General features: G+C 31.0%; 1 protein-coding gene across 2 annotated transcripts in view; it reads left to right on the top strand.

Annotated features, from left to right (window-relative positions):
* LOC148313321 (guanine nucleotide-binding protein G(s) subunit alpha) overlaps window positions 1-6,638 on the top strand; it is a 32,535-nt gene extending 25,897 nt beyond the window's left edge. For both annotated transcript variants that reach the window (XM_088264014.1, XM_088264023.1), the window contains exons 8-10: window positions 985-1,183; window positions 1,865-2,031; window positions 3,365-6,638. In XM_088264014.1, the coding sequence (XP_088120140.1) occupies window positions 985-1,183; window positions 1,865-2,011 (346 nt within the window). In that variant the 3' untranslated portion in view covers window positions 2,012-2,031; window positions 3,365-6,638. The remainder of the gene's footprint in view (window positions 1-984; window positions 1,184-1,864; window positions 2,032-3,364) is intronic.
* The last annotated feature ends 9,183 nt before the right edge of the window (window positions 6,639-15,821 follow it).

The following is a 15,821-nucleotide window of genomic DNA, read 5'->3' as shown; positions in this document are numbered from 1 at the left end:
TGATGATATTCACCATTCTGCTCATGATTGACAAGCACACTACTATATCTCATTTGGAACTCCTACATATCGCTCACTCCTTTCAAGAACGTCATAAATAAAAAATGGTCAATTTTCAGTTATGCATGTTTTCGGAATGCCCAAAAAATGTACTATATTCCAGCAAAAGAGGCATATTTTTAACTTAATATTTACCCGCTACAGGGCAGAATGTGTTGTTTTTGCATTTTGAAGAAAAGGTATTGTTAATTTTTTTTTTAATAAACTAATTATTTTTCAAATGGAGAAAAAACCTTCAGGTTTTACCTAAAAAGATCTGTTGCACAGTAAAAAGTTCAATAAGTGGCTTGATATTTATTTTTAATACATTGTATTATATTGTTAAACTTTAAAAACGTTCTCCTGTGAAATGAAGTTTTTTGATTTATGACGTTCTTGAAAGGAGTGAGCGATATATCATAAATCTCATGACGCTTGATGTGTCAGTTCACTGGAGCCATCTATGGTTGGTTTGAGAAAGCTTTTATTTAGCAGAGACCCTTTTTACTTAGATATATGCAAGATCCCAACCTGATTATTTTACATACGTTGTTTAATTTTTTCTTCTTCCAATTCCTCGCTCTTCCAGTTTTCTATGGAAAATCATTGGAGGGACTTTATTAAGAATTACTCTTATTAGAATTATAGGAAAACTAGAATTACAGGAATTTTTATCTAATTAATTATTAGAATTACAAGAACAAAGGCAGACCGAGGAAAACGTAGCACGATCAAGAATGCCAAAACTTGAAAGTGGTCAGGTTAGGAGTCAAAACAATCGGCGGGTATGTACGAGATGCATGAACGTGGTAGAGGCAAAGAATGTTTGCAAGGACAGAGTGGTGTGGCGTTCTATTCTCTCTGCTTACCCCTGCGGAGAAGCGGCGTGATGGTTAGTTAGTTAGAATTTTCGAGCTTTCACTGTAACGATGTAGAATATTTCAGATGGCTGCGCACGATATCTGTGATCCTGTTCCTGAACAAGCAGGACCTGCTGGCGGAGAAGATCCTGGCTGGCAAGTCCCGGCTGGAGGAGTACTTCGCCGAGTTCTCCCGCTACGCCACGCCGCCCGACGCCTGCCCCGACTCCCGCGAGCATCCGGACGTCGCCCGCGCCAAGTACTTCATACGGGACGAGTTCCTCGTGAGTGTCACCTTCCTCGCCCTGCCCGCATCGCCAAATATGATTACGAGAAGATTTGCTCGGTGCCATCTATAGATAATAACGCGCACTAGTCCGGGCTCATTGCAAACCAAAGTCTGCCATAGGCTTCTTGTATATGAAATATCAATAGATAACTGCACTCACACGGAGTACACTTTTTTATTTTTTTTATTATTTATGAAATTTTTTTTACAGTACTTTATACAATACTGTAATATAATTTTTTACAACATTAAATGTTTTTGATGAACGCCTCACTAAGCACAGCCTGTGATGAGACGTTCATATACATTATTAAAAAAAATATAAGATAATGTATATATATCTAAAACATTTTGAGTGTGTCCAAATACTTAGGTGGTCGTAAGCCCCGTAAATGCCCAGACTTCCATATTCTTCTTCATCTTTGATGAGATGTCAAAAAATAATATATATATCTAGATAATACAAGCAATACACAACACAAAATAAAGTAAATTAATATAAATATAATTATAAAAGGTTATTTTAACAAAATACACATTGCAACAATGATTTTTGCGGCACTGGTGTAGTCACTGGATTCATTCTCCTCATAAGGCCTCGATTTCGCTTCTCATGACTGACAAGGAGATGGCTTGATTCTGTAATGATGACTGACTTACGTGTACGCAATTCCAGCGCATCAGTACGGCGTCGGGCGACGGCAAGCACTACTGTTACCCCCACTTCACGTGTGCCGTGGACACGGAAAACATCAAACGGGTGTTCAATGACTGCCGCGACATCATCCAGAGGATGCACCTGCGCCAATACGAGCTGCTATAAACCGGAGTCGCACCCCAAAGGTACACGCTGACCCCATTCTCCTCTCCAGTTTCAGACGATGCCTCGCGAGGATTACACGTCCCGGAAGTGCTACCACCACTTTACGTGCGCCGTGGACTCCGATAGGATGAGATCCGTCTTTGACGAGTGCAGGGGTGTCATACAAAGAAAATACATTTGCCAGATGGAGCTTCTTTAAATCTGAATTCGAGGTGGTTATAATTGTGGAATGTGATGTTTGTGCGTAATCTATGTTAACACGTTGGATGTCCCTGGTACAGAATATGGCTGTTAACAATGAGTCAAATGGCTTAAAAGTGTCATTCCCCAATTGCAAGTATACCTTTACAGCCGTAACACAATATTTTATGTCCGTGTGTTATGAATAAAATAAAAATAAAATAATAAAATTTAAATATGGTAAAATAATTAAAATTCATGTATGAATGTATAATTTTTTATTAAAAAGAGAAATATTTGTGTTTTTACTGTTTACAGAAAACTTCAATATCATACTATTTCTGTCTGCCTTGGCGGCTCATTATTGAAAATAGGTATCAAATTGTGGTAGAGTGGGTTCGAATCCAGAAACTCTGACTCGAGAGTCTGCTACACTAACCACGGGATGCAAGTGTATACTCAGCTTTAGTCCCTTTGACGACTCATGTTTATACTCTCTTGTCTCAAAGCGAGTATAAACATGAGCCGCTCGCGAATGCTACACACAGAGAGAACAGTGTGTACTAGTATCTAAAAAAATAAATTTCATATTCTCAATTTAGTTTTGGTCTTTTAAAAATTGCTATTTTGTCAGCATTTCATGTATGTTCGCAATATGTTAAACACAGTGAAAATATGTTAATCGCAATATGTTAAACTAATCGCTTACATAGACCTGCCGTGTGAAAAGGTGCAGATTGACTCTGGAAATGTAGAGCCGTATGACTGGCCCTTGAGGAAATGGTTAATAAGTTTTTGTCACGATGTTGGTTTATTGGCTAATAAATTAGTAAGAAAAATCATTAGTAAGATAACATTCTGCAATAGATATCAATAGATTTCTAGCCGGCTCTATTCATTTGTGATGACAAATATGTCTAGCCACACAAGTGGTCCATGGTAGGTTGGTTAAATCGCAATTATGAAAGGTATAATAGCGTGACGCTGCCACGCTATTATTCCTCAAACATTGTTTTGTCGGCGAGCCAATACTTATTAATCAGTCTTGATAAAGAAGCGGTTAGCTTCGAAACCGGTAGACATTATAATTGAGTTAAAATAAAATATTTATAGTGATTTTAAAACAAAGTTACATTTTAATTTTACAATACTTATTGTTTGCATTGTTTCCAGTTGTCTTCATCGTGTTTCATCATTCTCATCATCATATCGCGCGAAGTCGGCCGGGGGAGATGAGAAGCCCGCACCGGAAGACGCCCGCATCATCACGACACAAGTATATTTGATATAAACATAATGAGTATGACACCAATGTACATCCTACGGAGATGTCTTACACCCGAGCAATATAATAAACATACTATGATAACTAATAAAGCCCGCCCCGTACGTTATTTATTAAGCCATTTAGTTCGGAGAAGCTGTTTTGCACACACACATACACACAATACTGACTTGGTCATTATTTATATGTATATTCGTATATGCGCGCGCGTATGTACGGATATATTATATTAACAATTATATTGTGAATTTATATAATGTAAATTGTAGCGTAAGAATTTTTAGAAGCTAAAAATGTTGCGTGAAACGCCACGCAAGTTGATGTTACCATATTTATCATTTGTTTTCTGATAAATACCCCTTTATTCATTAGTGGTCGATTATTATTACATTATCATTGTCAAACATTAACAATTTATGAGTTGTGTTATATTTTTGTCATTTTTAGTTTTTATTGTGGGTTAATTATTATTATTATTGTTACGACTAGTGTATATCTTTATATTTTTTAATTACCCTCCGTGAATAGTGTGTTTCATTTTGTCTCTCAATTTTAAGGTTAAAGACGCCATCTCACCACTCGCGTGGGTAGTGAAAAAATGTTATTGTCTCCATTTCTTTTGGTGTTACCATTTTTCGAACAAAGATATGCGTACTTGCCAAAATTTGCATGATAAATATTATTTAACCGTATCTTTGTGACAAATTTTTGTTGACGAGCAAAAAATAAGATAATTCCAATGGATTGTAATATTCGTTTAATTTTTGCTTCTCGACAAAATAAGTGGGGACAACAATGTGAAAAAAAATCAATCAACGCTATAGTTGCAGACTTACTAGAAACTGTTCTAAGGCTATAATAATGATACACCGGTAATACATTTTTGTAAATTAATTTTGCAATAGGTACTTGCGCAGTACCTACACTACAGATCCAGTATCTACCTGGAAAAAAAATTCTCTATTTAAAAGCTTCTTTTTCTATGGTTATGCCGCTTGACAGATTTATTTGCCTCCAATTTTATCTTTAAATAATTTTAACACTCAATCAGGGTAACTTTTTGTATTTGTTTTGTAATTTTATGAAAGTTATAACGAAAATATTAGGGCTTTGATAAATCATAAATAAATGGGTATTTAACACTAGCCGGTAAATCAGGGTAACATTGAACACAATTGTAAATTTTACTATAATGTAATAGTTGTAACAATTTACAACAAACGGATGTCTTTTTATTAATAATTTTCATAAATTCCATTTATTTTTGTCTGATTCCTACCAGCATCCAAATAGTGCATAGGGTATCGAATCCAATTGATATATTTTTCATTAGGCCGTGATTATATTGCAGGGTGATCAGTTCTGTGTTTATATGAGTGAAGGAACTCAGGGTGAAGAGCACTGCGATATGGGAAAGGAAACGGAGAAAAAATGGTAGGTACTTACGATAGAAAAAATAGTAGGGACAAGGACCATAAAAATTGTTAAATGAAATATTTCAATTAAATTTCGTTCAATGTTACCTGACAGTTGAAAGTTACCCGACAGTTCAAAGTTACCCGGATTGATTGTACACATTTTGAATTATTATAACCTTAGTTCAGATGGACACAGTGCTTTCATAGCATCTGCTTTCTAACATGCGTATATTTAAATAGAACCAATTCAAGTATGATGAATACTGTGCATAATTACTTACTAAAATAGTTTTTTTTTTAACTCTTGGTAAATGGAAAGGTGTGTAAATTTGAGAAAAAAATCTGCAATATTTATATACCAAAAAAAGTGATTTGAGCGGAAGCTGTTTTGAGTTGTTCCGGAAGCATTTTGCGGATATCCAATATTCTTTTGTTTTTTCTATGCTGTTGGAAATTTGAAATAAGAAAATGATCAAAAATAATAATCTATGCATTCTAAATGCTTTGGGTTTTTTCTTATATTGAGTTAGAATCAACCACTACTTAAAGAGTAACAGCATCATTTTACATGCGTAAAGTATGTATATGATGATAAATGTGTCGAAAATATCAATATTTTTTACACATTTGTCAAATGCTATGTTGTCTGATCCGTATAAATTAATTTTTCAGACGTTTTAAATGCAATATTTAATGAACCTAGACTGTGTGTAAACAAGCCATCAGATTGCTACTTATAAAAAAAAAAATAATTAAGAGAATTTGAAGAAAGTCAATTAGCGCATTCAGGTGACGGTGTGAAAAAATAAAAGCTTTTTTATGGCAGCCATTTTGCATTTTTCAACATGCCAGTTTGAACATTTTTCATTTTGTTATTTATACTATTCATGACTAATATTATCAAATTTTTCTAACCATACACTGGATCCATTGGGGCAGGACGTTAAAATATTTTTTTTTTTATCTTCAACTATTGTTTCATATTATATAGTAAAATTAAATTGGTTTGATATCAAAGAAACCTCATTTCCCAACTGTCCGGTGATCAAAGTTCTGTCATGCTATCTGTTAATTATAAATATAATGTTAATTACATGATTTTTGTAATACCCGCAATCCGGGACAAAATTAAAAAAATCTGCCTACGAATTCAGAGCATTGATTCATACTGGGACAATCTCTGGAACTCTAAACCGGGATAATCCAATTCGTGACAGACCTGTTACGACCGGGAGAATCCCGGTCAAACTGTGACCATCTCACCCTACCTGGGATAATATTGTGCTAACTGGTACGATTTCCCATTCATGGTTGATTTCTTAAATAAAGGATCGGTGTTCAAACCGTGAATTTGTGCAGATAGACTATTCTATAAGCTAGTGTTGATTTTAACTCATGTTTTTTTGGATCAAAATATATATATTTCTCAAATTATCATACCGAGGTTACCAAATTATTGTTGATTTGATCAACAGCAGGCGTAAAGAATGGAATGACGTATTTTAGAACAATTGTATTTATATTATTTGTAATCAGAGGTATATTTTAATTTTTATCAGTCAAAAGACTATACATTATACTACTGCATTTTGTTGGAATCTCAATTTCTTTAAAATACAGATTCTCTTGAAAAAAATATTTTATAAAAGCTCTTTAATTCGAACGATGGTGATTACATTTTTCCCATAATTCAAAGAATATTTTTAAAAATGCTTTACTCTTTGGAATTTTTTTAAAATATATAGGGTCCGCCATCTAAAGTTTTTTTTTTCAACTAGTGCTTATTTCGTGAATGGTAACACTTAGCTCATGTCTGATTTGACAGATAATTAGTTTTATCCTTCCGCTGAGCGAATATGGTTGTGTATACGCTTGAACAACGCTGGGAAATATTGCGACATTACTTTGAAAATCATGGTAATGTTGCAGAATGTGTGCGAAAATTGCGTACGGTTTTTGGAAGAAGAGAAGCACCGTCAGCTCCGTATGTTCGTTATCTTGTGAAAAAAGTGAAAGAAACTGGCATCCTCATCGATAAACCAAAGCGTGAAAAGCCAAAAACAGTGCGTACACCCGAGAATATCGATGTTGTGGCAGAAAGTGTGCGTGAAGCGCCATCAACATCAATTCACCGTCGTTCTCAACAATTGAACATTTCGGAGACATCATTGAGACGAATTTTGCATAAAGACCTTGGTATGACGCCATACAAAGTCCAATTGGTTCAGGAGTTGAAGCCAACTGACCATCCAATGCGTTTTCGCTTCGCTGAGTGGGCCTGCGATCGACTTACAGAAGATGCCGATTTTGCCAAAAAAATCATCTTTTCGGATGAAGCTCATTTTGATCTTGGCGGGTATGTAAACAAGCAAAATTGTCGTATTTGGGGCACAGAAAACCCGCACGCATACATTGAAAAGCCGGTACACCCAAAACGAGTCACTGTTTGGTGCGGATTTTGGTCCAGAGGCATAATTGGGCCATTTTTCTTTGAAAATGAGCAAGGAGTGGCCGTTACAGTCAATGGCGATCGTTATCGGGCCATGTTGAACGGATTTTTGTTCACAAAAATTGAAGAGGAGGATATTGGCAACATTTGGTTTCAACAGGACGGCGCTACGTGCCACACAGCCGAAGCTACACTCGATGTTTTGCGCCCTGTTTTCAAAAAAAAAAAGTTATTTGGCGGACCCTTTATATATATAAGAAGACAGCAAAAATCATAAAAAATATAAAAAAAGCAAAGAAAATAATTACACTTGTGTCTCTTTTTATGTGATAGATACCTTCCACGGGGAATCTCATAAAAAAAGAATTGAACTACATACAAAACTGGGGGATAGGTTCCATTATTTTTAAAACCGCATAACTTCAAGTCAATGTGATAAAATGTACCAACTGCATAATTTTTTTTTATAAAAAATCATAAAAATAAAAACACAGTATATATTTATCTTAATCGTACGATTTATTGTTATTGGTCAGCATACACATTTATAAATATCTGAACTATCATCGGCTGATGCAGTTTCACCTTCAATCTTAATGTTATGGAATGAATATCGTTTAAAAAATCCAGTCAGCCACCCTTTGCTAGTAGGAAATACTTAAGCATTATATGGTGTAAGTGAATTCTGCTTGCTGATTTATTTGTTCATGAAACAGAAGAGCTTTTTCCGTAATTAAATATCCGCATATAGGAAATCGTTTTTGAGATAAATTACAAGTGCTTTTTCTGTTTTTTCCAATAAAGTATACAATGAGTACGATGTAAGATTTGAGCTTGACTTTGTGCCATTGATGACTGATTTTCTGATGGCGAGCTCATTTTTTTAAAATTGATCTTATATTCGATTCCCCCAGATTGAGAGATTTGCTTGTCTGGGTGGGAATAGGGATGAGATGCCAGAGTTAAAAACAATTCCGATCCCCCTTCGCTTTATACACGATAACACTTTAACGGTTGTAACCTACACTAGTCTAAATTTTAGATTTTTTTTAATGCGAATTCGCATAAAAAAAGACTTGAACTACAAACAAAAATAAGGGATAGAGGTTCCATTACATTTGAAAATCGCATAACTTCAAAATCGCATAAAAAAGATCCGCATAAAAACAGACCCATGTGTACTTTTTTCAATTCACTTAAATTACTTGAGAAACATCGCCGTAATAGCAAGTAATGCTTTGGTTTGTATGAAAAAAACGGCAAAACTTTGTGGCATAGTCTAGACGCTCAACTTTGAAACATAGAAATATTGCTGGTTCAATTCCCGCCACCTGCAAAATGGATAAGAGTAATATTGTTTTTCAATAGGGCTGGGTGTTTGTGATGTATTTTTCCTATCTACCTTACCTATACTTAATATCTTATCTGCAGACAGCCTATAAACAGTGGCTATACGTAATTCCTTGAAAAAAGTATATGTGATTTTTTTATTTGAAGTATTTCTCAAATTTTGGTCCCCTCAATCTCGAATTAACGAGCTTTTACTGTACTGATCGTATGAAATAAAATAATAATAAAAAAATCACTATTAATATTCAGTATGTTGTTTTTTGTAGAATGAATTTTGTAAAAAGAATATAAAAAAACTCTTATGTATAAAAAAATATATGAAAATAATCTATCTTTCTCTATTTGCCATTTTATAATTTTTGATGTTAGTTTTTTTCCTATTAAATGTGGCTTTAGAAATAGGTACCCACTTCATCACTAAGGCAATCAAATGTATTGGAAGGCTTCTAAAGAATGGAATAAAAATGTTCTTCGGAAATTGGTTTTTTAAAATATTTTTTTTTGCTATTTTTATTTATTTATTCATTTATGTATACAAATGATAGAGTGAAACTCACTTGTTTATTATCAGTGTTTTTTTTTATCCATTGATTGCTATATTTTTTGATAAATAATACACAAATACATATACAAATTAATTTAGTTTAAAACATTAAATATTTTTAGTGTTACCAACTGACTTTGTGGTTCTTTTTTTATATAAAGTTTAATATTATAATTTTATTATTAGAGCTACTGTGTAGAAAAAAAGTTTTTAAGTGCCAATTGTTAAGCCCTAAATATGAAACATTCAATAGAGGTCATTGCAAGTTTTGTACATCTTTCAATTTTTATGTTTTTTGCATCCATATAAGTCCGCCTCCGCAGTATAGTAGTCAGGGCGTTTGGTTATCATACTGAAGGTCCTGGGTTCGATTCCCAGGGGAGGTAAAATAAATATAAGTGATATTTCACTATAATATTTATTTAATATTACCGTGGACACCTGTCCAGGTACCAACCTCACCGCAGGTCTGATAATGTTTTTATTTATTTATCAATCAAGATAACACTGCTTATTGGTTAGAAAAAAGATGAAATACATTTTAAAATTTGGATATCTCGCAGTGAGTTTTAATTGTGTGTTTGTTGTTATTGTCAAGGAATATAGTTTTCAGAAACTGCAAAACTTTCACCAATACTGTATTTGGTAAATCATTTTGTAAAATCAGTCTGTTTTATTAATATTTTGTTCTTTGTTTTAAGGTTACCAAGCCATTTATGATAAGTAAAGAAAATATTGCAAATATAATGTACTATATATATACATATATATATATATATATATATATATATATATATATATATATATATATATATATATATATATATATATATATATATATATATATATATATATATATATATATATATATATATATATATATATATATATATATATATATATATATATATATATATATATACATATATATATATATATATATATATATATATATATATATATATATATATATATATATATACATATATATATATATATATATATAAATATATATATATTTATATATATATATATATATATACATATATATATATATATATATATATATATATATATATATATATATATATATATATATATATATATATATATATATATATATATATATATATATATATATATATATATATATATATATATATATATATATATATATATATATATATATATATATATATATATATATATATATATATATATATATATATATATATATATATATATATATATATATATATATATATATATATATATATATATATATATATATATATATATATATATATATATATATATATATATATATATATATATATATATATATATATATATATATATATATATATATATATATATATATATATATATTTATTTATATATATATATATATATATATATATATATATATATATATATATATATATATATATATATATATATATATATATATATATATATATATATATATATATATCTCGCTATTGAATGACATCTCATGTCAAAGGGGTGACAGGGATAGTAAGGCAACCAGAGTATTTTTGTTCATTGATTTTGAAATGATAAGAGCCAGATTATCCCACTTTCCCCGGTGAATGCTTCACAACTAAATTATTTTCATACGTGCAGAGCGTTCGCAATACTATATTATAAAAATGATAGTGTATTATACATATATTAGATTTCGGTGTGCATATAGGGTACAAAAAATCTCTCGATTTGAGATTTTAATATGAGCAGAGTATGAAATCAGATTGTAATTAGGTACGTACCTACCTACTACAGGGTGGCACAAATGTCTAAGAGCGAGTAAATTAATAAAAAAAAAAGTTATTTGTTATTGGTTATTAGTTATGGTAGAGTACATAGGCGTGCGGCGACTGTTTTGACACATTGTTTGCGGGAAACACTTAAAAGTGTCTTTTACATACTGTTGGAAGAGAGCAGGAGACGCTTATAAGCGTTCTATTGGCTTACTTTTGGCAGAGCGCGAGAGACCCTAAAAAGTATTGTACAGATGGGAATTGGGTGTTGCGGTTACTTGCGATTAGTATACTGAGGGTCGGGCGGCAGACTGTCAGACAGTACAATTTTGTTTAAGAAGGGATGCTGATGAAATATTAAGAAAAATATGCAAGTATTTCACTTGAGACATATAAATGCACAAAACAATAAAATATTCAAAATTTAAGACCTGCTTTAAAGATGTCTTAATATTTACTCAAGAACCAAACGACACTTAAATATAAAACGATAAAGATTTTGTCATCCTTCGTGGTCCATTCACTATTTTTGACTATGAATAGTGTTATTAAAGTCATTTTAGCGATGGAGATGCATTTTTAATAACTGCGTATCTAGGCCTACAGGAAAGGTCACTTTTGTATAAGGCTGGGGTTCAATTCTAACACCAGCATCCACCCGAGCATATATGTTAAAGCATCGGCTACAGTAAACAACTTGGATGTTCTCCTTTTACGTGTTCCAACATACATGTTTTCTTGATTTTAAATTATGCTAAAGCAATGTGCTTGTGATGCCTGTCCGGAGCACTATTAAATTATCATCGAATAGGGAAACTGAACCCGGAATCTCTCACATTGTAGTCAAACTTGATTAAACAATAAATAATGAATCCTCCAGTGTGATGCATGTGATGATATTTGCGCCGCCCTGTACGTATTTATTATTTCAAATATTTCCCTTTTTTGTAACTGCAGTAAATTCTCGATTTACAGGGATGGATAATGGATGAAATAATTTCTTGATTAATAAAAAAATACTACTATTATACATGTATAAAAAAAATTCAGAATGAAATGAAGCGCTCTTTGAGTAGTCAAACCTGTATATAAGAGACCTGTACATAAGAGAAACTTCTTTAAAAGAGAGGCATTTTACTCTTCTTTAAAAGAAAGCATGGATACAAGTTCTGTATAAAAGGAAAATGTCCCAGTCTCTTGAGCTCTCTTATATCCAAGTTCTAATGTAGTACTTTATGAAAATGGCGCTGTATTAACTATAAAAAATTATTTTTAAACTATGAAACTAGTACGCATCATGCAATTAAGCAGAGTTTGCAAGTTCTTTACTACTTACCCCCTACTATATGACCAGGTGTCGTGAATCCAACACGGAACACAGTACAGTTGTTTTAACAAAAAACTGTCTATTTAGGCAGTCTTGCTGCTTTCCAATTGAAGCGATTCCTTAAATCGAGAGTCTGCTGTGTATTTTTATCAAATGGGTACATAGTGTTTTCAAAAATAAATAATAAAAATAGTTCCGAATATTTTTTTTAAATCTACGTTGTTTGATTTCCTTTACGAATAATTTTCTTTCATTTTAAATATTGAATCTCATATCTACAATGCATTTATTCATACCATAAGAAACATAATTATATAGGAAAATATATTTTATACCTTTTTTTTTTCAATTGTATTTTACATATGATACATTTTAAACTATTTGAAGGTTTCACGTTAAAAGCAATACAAAATATATATTTAAATAAATATATAGATTTATAAAAGTATTTAAAAAAAAATACTGCATCTCTTTAAGTATTTATTTTCTGTTTGAATAGGTACTTTGACATAAAAATATTTTAGAATTTGGCAGCCGAGTTATCTTTCTTATTTCAAACTCTGTTAAATGGCAACACTAATTAAAAAGGTCCTTCAGAATCTGCATGTTTTTTTTGCTCGATTTTATTTTTGTGTAAATTGTAATTTTCTTTTGAATACAAACGGCATTTTGCAGATATGATTGTATTTTTTCTTGGAAGTGGCGTACTTCGTTAGATTTTTTACAAAATGTAGTTTTTGCAGCAGTTTGAACGGGACATACAGGATTTTTCTGCAGTCAAAAGGCAGCATTAACCTTAAAATTAAGCAGCTTATTTTGCTGCTGTGGTACATACTGATGAAGAGTCATTGTATACACTAGGCGTATTTTTGAAAAATTTGGATATCATTGTGCCTTTTAAAAATAAATGTAAACTTCATGATTTTTAAACTGATTGATGTTACAAAAATTATCCACTTTGATTCGTTCAGACTGCTCTCAAAATTAAACTTAACATGATTAAACGAAAAATACTAATGAAGAATGCCAATTGAAGGAAACAATACTATTAATTGTATAATTCTATAATCCGTCACTTTTACAAACTATTTGAAATCACTCTTATACAAATACCATTGAACCTTTGTATAAAAAGTTACACTAAATCATCCCGTTAGAGATTCAATGCTAAATTATAGTGGTATTATAGTAATTGATGCATTTTTTAACAGTTTGCGCAGTCTTAAATTAAATATGTATCTTGTTCCTAACCTAACTAGCGTAAAAAACAGAGTATCATAGTTTTTTTTTTTTTTTAAATAGAATCTTTGTTGCTCTTTTTTTATATTAAGTGTGTATGCAATATAATTACATATTTGAGAATTATTTATGTTTAAAAAAGGTTTTTAATATAATTCAAACTTGTTTATGACATAAAAAAGAAACATTTTAAATATTTTATTATCACCCATTCTGAATTTAGTTACATTCTGAATTTTTCAATAAAAACAGTGTGATTAAATTTCTTGGATTATTATGGCCATACAAATGCTGAGAGCATTTTTCTAAGTTACCTACTCTACCATATGTAGGTTGCTTTTCCGACTGAATTTCTGAGTACATTAGTAGGCTAATGTTATAAATTTTGTAGCTTGTTATGCAAAGATCACAATAAAAAATAACACAAGCCACTTCATAAAGTTTGAAAAAGATATTGGCTTTGTTCTTTTGTTTCTTTGAAAAACCATTAGAGGTTTTTTTTATTATTAATTTTTCTTATTTTACAAGAAAGTACTTGAATAAGTGACTCGAATATACTTAAAATATATTCTATTACTGGTAAAAAATATTGATCGAGCAGTCTGACTTAATAATATAAATATGTTATGTACTCTTAGTATCTGGAAATATACTTTTTTTAAAGAAATAACCTGCAAAGTGTCTATATCTAGAGGCTTGTCTGCTGGTAGGATAGTAAGGATATGGAAGGTAGATGTGAAAAATACATCACAAACGCTTAGACCAATTAAAAATAAATCTCTCTTTGACCGAGGGGGTTGAAAAAAAAGGTGATTTCTCACTCTAATATCTATTCGATACTACTCCAAGTTGATTACATTTCCTTCATGTATTTAACAATTGAGATAACACTGCTTCTATACAATGTAGTGCCCTATGCACAAGTGTTAAAAAAATATGCAATCGAAAAGAGTCATAATTTTCGTAAATTTACACAAATCAACTCACTCATGTGTGCATACATCGTAGTCGTACAGGAGAAAGTGACTAACTAACAAAACGTAAAATGTTCAGGAGGGCCATTTAAGTCACTTTTGCTTTGCAAGAAAATAAACATCGATGCTGTTAAGTCATTTTTAATAGGTCAATATATTATACTTCCAAGTTTAAAATCGCTTTGGGATTTTTTCAGGGCAATATTAAGCTAGTAAGATATCAAATAGTCAATACACTTGTTTTTTGTTCAGAATGCACTTGGTCACTTTCTCCTGTATGACTATGATATGTATATGTATGTGTATATGTGTGTGGATGCATATATGAGTAAATCATTGATGAATTATTTTCTCTGAAGCGGCAGTATGTATCGTGCACAATTTTTGAAAACATAAAATTGATAAATAACTTCCACTTCAAAAGGAATATATTAATTTAGTTTAACTATTATTGTTTAAATTATTGTGTAAATGTCGTAACTGATTTGAAATGCTTTGAGATCTGAAAACAATATTTTTACCAGTATTAGGATATGTTTGTAAAGTTATTGCTTTTTTTAAAATTATTTCATATTATTTATTATGTCAAATTCAAGTTTGGTTATTATTGCTTTCATATTTTAAACAGTTAAAAAATATATTTATACATTGTCAATTTATTTTTTAGTGCCGTATTTTTTTAAACGATCCATCACTTGTTTTCTCTTTAATGTTTATTTTATTTAACCAGTATTGCTTCATTTTATTAAATGTGATCGAACAAATAATTTATTTACCTCATTGGATGGAAGTAGTTTTCCATATAATCATTGTCGCTAATCATTTTAAATTATTTTCATGTCCTACAATGATTTTATTTTGCATGAATTTATTTACATTTTTAAAATTGTTTTAAAAAAGAAACATTCAGGACTTTGATAAAAAAATACAATAAAATATTCTGTATAATTATTTAACACATTCCGAGCTAAGAACACAGCCTAGCGTGTGCGCATGTGCCATCTATTTCGTGCCTAGGACACGCGCAGTGTGTTCATGCCTGAATAACGGTTGTATTTAAAGAAAAAATAAACCTGAGCACTGTTGATATTGTTAGTTTTTAACATCAGCACATGATACTCATTCATTTCGTTACATTTCAACCTTTTTGTGAGTAACTTTGTTATGCATAGTAAAAGTCAGTCTACACATGATAATATTCTGTACTTGTAGTAATATTTTTATGTGATTTTCGTTAAAGATGTTTTCATAAGATACATGCCG

The sequence above is a fragment of the Brachycentrus maculatus genome, unplaced genomic scaffold (genome assembly GCF_059751285.1).
Source record: "Brachycentrus maculatus isolate JH-2025_06_01 unplaced genomic scaffold, ASM5975128v1 h1tg000015l, whole genome shotgun sequence".
Taxonomy (NCBI): domain Eukaryota; kingdom Metazoa; phylum Arthropoda; class Insecta; order Trichoptera; family Brachycentridae; genus Brachycentrus; species Brachycentrus maculatus.
Note: the sequence above shows the minus strand (reverse complement) of the source record. Positions and strands in the feature narration are given on the sequence as shown.